Source organism: Malania oleifera, chromosome 9 (genome assembly GCF_029873635.1).
Source record: "Malania oleifera isolate guangnan ecotype guangnan chromosome 9, ASM2987363v1, whole genome shotgun sequence".
NCBI lineage: Eukaryota > Viridiplantae > Streptophyta > Magnoliopsida > Santalales > Ximeniaceae > Malania > Malania oleifera.
This window is the reverse complement of record NC_080425.1, coordinates 89,712,861-89,718,676: the sequence shown is the minus strand read 5'-3', so window position 1 is coordinate 89,718,676 and position 5,816 is coordinate 89,712,861. Positions and strand designations below refer to the sequence as shown.

The 5,816-nt window shown below is 31.0% G+C and overlaps 1 protein-coding gene across 1 annotated transcript; it reads right to left on the bottom strand.

Moving 5' to 3' along the window:
- Positions 1–1,709: 1,709 nt before the first annotated feature.
- LOC131163660 (uncharacterized) lies at positions 1,710–3,095 on the bottom strand. The gene is made up of 2 exons (XM_058120313.1): positions 2,803–3,095; positions 1,710–2,365 (listed from the first exon to the last, which is right to left on the bottom strand). The coding sequence occupies exons 1-2, from the start codon at positions 2,954–2,956 to the stop codon at positions 1,965–1,967; spliced, it is 555 nt and encodes a 184-aa protein (XP_057976296.1). The 5' UTR covers positions 2,957–3,095; the 3' UTR covers positions 1,710–1,964.
- Between the last annotated feature and the right edge of the window lie 2,721 nt (positions 3,096–5,816).

The following is a 5,816-nucleotide window of genomic DNA, read 5'->3' as shown; positions in this document are numbered from 1 at the left end:
TCAAATTCCAATTCTCTGTGGCGAGTGTCTGCATAACTTTTCTACTGACTCTGTACTGTTTTGATTCTTTCTCTAATTAGCTGGACTTTGTCGAACGCCTGTTGTACTATATCTGGACCCAAAACTCGCCTTTCACCTACTTCATCCCAGAAAAGAGAAGAACGACATCTCCTGCCATACAATGCCTTGTATGGAGCCATGCCGATACTAGCCTGGTAGCTATTATTATAAGCAAACTACACTAACGGCATGTACTGGATCCAATTGCCCCCAAAATCAAGCACAACAAGCATGAAGCATATCCTCTAATATCTGGATGGTCCTTTCAGTCTGACCATCAGTCTGGGGATGAAAAGCAATGCTAAAAGCTAACTGCGTACCCATAGCCTCCTTTTGTTTCCGTATCTAATTTCTCTCCCTCTTATTATTAAAATCTTATTATTCTTCGAGTCACTACAGCACATCCGTTAGATGCCGAGCGAGTACCTTCATTGTCCTTAAGCCCCCATGCATCTTCTTACTATTAATGTTGTCGATGACAACCTTCTCTCTTAACTTGGATACCACAATGCGAACCTTTGAAAGTTTTAAAATAAGTAGGAGGAATTCACAAATCCTCCAAACAAAGAATGTGCAAGGCTTTAAATCCAAATACGTTACTTATAATGGAAGTAAAAGATATTCCTGCTTGGATGTCGGCTCAAAATCAACCTTATGAAAACTTTATAATCCCTGAGGAGGTTCTATCCCATGAAAATGCTCTTTTATGGAACTTTAACTAGTTACAATCGAGAAACTATCGGTTTCTTTTGGTAGGCCTAGGTGCTATTTAGTTCCACTTAGTTTGCCTTTAAATAGAGTTTTAAAGATTTTAATGTTTAAAATTCAATAATTAAATCAACCTTATTTTGTAAACCTTTTGGTTAGTGTTGAATTATTTCTGATTTAATAAGATGTTTATTAAGATGTAATTTTGGACATTTTTCCTCCTACATAATATAAATTCCATAATATTCCAAAACACACTTCTCTTTATTTTCCAAATCCATATATTAATGATTAATTATTTGCTAGTGACTGAAAATTCAGAATTTACGTTGCTTTTAATCTAAATTGTATTGTGTTTAAACCTAATCTCCACAAATTTAGATTCAAATCTTGAAATTAATGTCCCCAAACACTACCTTAAATTCATAGGCAAGTTCCAATTATATTTAGAATTCAGTTTTCAGATTCACAATTGCATTCAACATTTAACAGTTAATATTTAATTTTATCAAAGCAGCTAGAAGTTTGATTTTAATTATTTCGCCAAAAATTAATTAATAATAATTGTCAACTTAAAAGCCTAGTTACTCCTTTACTCCTAATTGCGAAGATCATGCATGTTGGAACATGTCTTTTGTATTTGCTTGCATTCTTCTATAATTTTTTTTCACCCAATTTTTCTGGGCAACCTTTAATTTTCTTGGCCAATTAAGATCTACATTGAACTTTAATTATACAATGATCGGCATCCTATTGACCTCTCATCTCAAGATTCAAACTTGATACTCCAACCAAAATTTTCATTTTTATTTCATGTTCTAGTGTTGTTATATGGAGTTTAGCGGTACTTAAATGAAGTATTCTTCTGAACTATTACTCGAAAAGCTTCTTCCAAAAATAAATTTAGTAATATTTAAGACTTAAATGTTAAAACCTTGAAAGATGAAAATACAAATTTATTAGCACAAAACATCTCATTGTACAAAAGGTGCATCAATTTTACATCTTCACATATTATATGATCAAGCACACACATACAAACATAGACATTTATATCTTCTAATTACTAGCTAGCTAGTCAAACATTAAAGCAATCCCACAATAACATCACTTTAAGAGTGATTCACAAATTAGGAAAGATAAATAAGCCAAATAATTATTGACTCTGTGTAATTGTGCATCTGATATCATTCAGCTTAGGGGTGCATGCGAGGGTGCTTGTGCCCGCTACCTAGTGGCTCTGTCAAGCGAGTACGTTTATTGCTATCCAGTGGCTCTGTCAAGCGAGTACGTTTATTGCTATCCAGTGGCTCTGTCAAGCGAGTAAGTTTATTGCTACCCAGTGGCTCTGTCAAGCGAGTCATTTTATTGCTACCCAGTGGCTCTGTCAAGCGAGTACGTTTATTGCTATCCAGTGGCTCTGTCAAGCGAGTAAGTTTATTGCTACCCAGTGGCTCTGTCAAGCGAGTACGTTTATTGCTATCCAGTGGCTCTGTCAAGCGAGTACGTTTATTGCTATCCAGTGGCTCTGTCAAGCGAGTACGTTTATTGTCCTTAAGCCCCCCATGCATCTTGTTGATGACGACCTTCTCTTCTTCTGTGCAATACAATTAATAACATGATTAATAATTATATACACATTCATTCCCTCTATTAATATTTGAGATTGGCTATTTGCTTTGCCTCAAGAGCAAGGCTCTTGGTAGTAAGAGGTAATTTCACAATCTCGCCGATCTTTCATTTATCATGAGGGAGTTGTCAGGTATATCGTGTCCTCTCCTGATTTATAACTCATTTGAGAGGACCTAAATGACTCATCGAAAGTGAAATCATGAATTAGCAAAAAAAGAAAGAAAGAAAGAAAATTAGAGGCCGGCTACATGCATATATATATATATATATATATATATATATATATTTATATGAATGTATGTAGAATATATGTGTGTATATGTGTATATACATATGTTCTGAAATTGAAAAAAATGATATATAGATAAAGAGTAGGCACAAAGAAGAGTTAATATGTATTACTTCTTGACTGCTGGGATGATACTAAAGCTGGTGGAGCTGCAAGCACTGTGGGGGATTGAATCAGCAGCTGGGTGGAAATTAGCAGGAGGGTAACACAGAAGATACTCAGAGAGGACTTAGCTGCTTCTGCTGCTGCCTGCTGACCAACCGCCATATCTCTGTATAGTTGCTGAGCTGTATGTGTTTAATTTCTCTCTTTGTTAAAGAGTACTACACCAGCTGCTGCTGCTATGGGCACTGAGGCCGCTGGGCCTTCGTTTATTTATAGCCATAGGGGATGACAACAGTAGTGTGTTTGATAATTGAGATAAGAAAGAAGAAACTAAAGCATCCAGTCAGCCCCACACTTACCATTGCTTTTTATTTAATTCCCACATCGTTGGGCGTTAATGGTCAGCCTTGTCATGCTAGAAGGTGCTTTCGTGGTTCTCTTTTCTATTTAAAAAAAATATGGGTCACCATATATACCAAAAACTCTTTCTTCTCATATCTTTCCATTTTATTAGAAGTATGACATAATTCATTAATATAACCTGACAAACACAAAATAATATGTAATAATAATGTAAAAAATATTATTTCTTTTAGAATTCGTTTAAAACTTCAAAAATATTAGAGAAAATAAAGAAAAATATCGAAAAATTCACATTTTCATGTTTATTTATCAAGGAAAGTGAAAAAGAAAATAAAAACTATAACAAATTTTTTAACAAAATTTTAATTTTACACATCGTTAATATTAAGTTTTTCTTAATTTCATTTTTTTTTTCTTTTTTTTCTCTAAGCAAAATCCTTAATCTAATTAGACCGCTAGAGAATAGATAAAGAGAAAAAAGGTCAAAAAAAAAAAAAAAGAATAACTTTTAAGGTACGCATCGAATATGAAATTATCTGTTATATTTTTATTTTTAATTATTTTTTGAATTTAATTATATATATAAATTTCATCAAAGCAGACCGGTCAGCCCCACACTTACTTATATATACATATATGATGATCCATGGCCTGTGATGGTATACATATACCATTGCTTTTAATTTAACTCCCACATTGTTGAGTATTAATGGTCAGCCTTGTCATGCCTAATAAATTATCAACTGGGCTCACCAGTCACCCAGCAAGTAGCTAGGAAGGTGCCTCTTTCTTATTTAAAAGGAGTGAATAGAATAAATAAAAGGTGTCATTACTTTTTCTTTTTGTTCTCCCAAGTGATAGAACAAGTCAATGAGTCAAGTTTCAAGTAATTAATTAATTGATGAACATTTAATAAATAGGATTTGCGTTGATTTGGTTCTAAATCAGTAGAAAAAAAAGTCTATTTTACATATTTTTAATATCTTACCATGTTTTAAACAGAATAATTGCAAAAAAATATATTTCATTCATTCTCTATATTCATTGATTTTCTCTTAAAATAATTTCAAATAAAAAGTAATCTTTAAATAATACATTTTCAAAGACATTTTTCCTTTTTTTTAATAAAAAAATGGGTCACCCATATATACCAAAAACTCTTTCTTCTAATATCTTTCCATTTTATTAGAAGCATGACATAATTCATTTAATATAACCTGACAAACACATAAAATAATATGTAATAATAATGCCAAAAATATTATTCCTTTTAGACTTCGTTTAGAACTTCAAAAATATTAGGGAAAAGAAAGGAAAATATCGAAAATTTTCACATTTTCAAGTTTGTTTATAAAGGAAAGTGAGAAAGAAAATAAAAACTATAACAAATTTTTTAACAAAATTTTGATTTTACACATTGTTAATATTTAGTTTTTCTTAATTTCCTATTTTTTTTCTAAGCAAAATCCTTATTCTAAATAGACTCTTAGAGAATAGATAAAGAGAAAAAAGGAAAAAAAATCAAATAAGTCCAACTAGTTGACTGACTTTGGATAAAAGAATAAATGGACATATTTAAAGAGACTGATAGTATGATCAGGTATAAAGGCAAAAATAAGTCCATCTAAAGAAATTTAACAAAATGACATAATCAAACAAGCCAAATAGGCCTAAATATAAAAAAGACCAAGTTAAACATATCAAATATATCTATTGAAGAAAATATGAAATTATAAACAAAATAATTTATAAACAAGTGAAGTTATTTTTTAAAAATTTTAAAATTAATATAACTATAATCTTTTTCGTCATTGCATACTTTTAAAATAAGAAATGAGATGTTACAACATACTTTGATTGAATTTGAATGATCTTACATAATGTTTAGAATATCTTTTTTAGAATATCTTTTAAGGTATGCATTGAATACGAAATTTTCTGTTATATTTTTATGCTTAATTAATTTTTGAATTTAAAAATTTTAATTATTATACTCTGCCTCGTAAATTTAGGAGTTTGAATTTTAAAATTCTAATTTGAACTTGTATAAATTTAAATAAAATATGTAGTATTAAAATATATTAAATTTTATCCAAAATTTTAAATATATTGAATTTTATCCAAATTAAAGATATGTCTTTTGTAATCCCCAAGCATGGCAAAAAAAAAAAAAAACCAAACAAAGGAGTGGTTTTTGTTTTGGGAATATGCCATGCACCACTCCTGATGTTTGGTAAAGGTCTGCGAAGTGAGAAATGGATCAGATGCTTCTGCTTGCTGCCGTCCTTTTCAAGGGTATGCTCCTTTTGCCTTTCTTTTATTATGTTTTTTATTTTAAATATAAAATTTAGTAATCTATATGGAATTATGCAATTTGATTCTTTTTGCCTTGGTTGATCAGGAAAAAGGCTATGGATTTGAGGTTAAAGAAACAAGAATTGCTCTAGGAGTATTCAGAAATTCAAGGAACCCTAGAATGACTGGAGGATTTTTCAGAAACCCAGTTACAAATTTTTCCTAGAATTGGAAAAATAAAGATGGCTACTTTAACCACTTGCTTCCTTTCTCAACACATGAAAAATCCTGTATGGGGAGACATGCAAGGTCCTTAGTTTAACCACTTGAATTTAAAAGCTGATGCTGTTAGATCATGCCAGTA

Excerpts from the sequence above, each read along its gene's own strand:
- LOC131163660 (XM_058120313.1), bottom strand. The coding sequence starts at position 2,956 with ATGGCGGTTGGTCAGCAGGCAGCAGCAGAAGCAGCTAAGTCCTCTCTG. Across the intron at positions 2,366-2,802 it reads ATCATCCCAGCAGTCAAGAA|AAGAAGAGAAGGTCGTCATC; the intron begins GTAATACATATT and ends TGTATTGCACAG.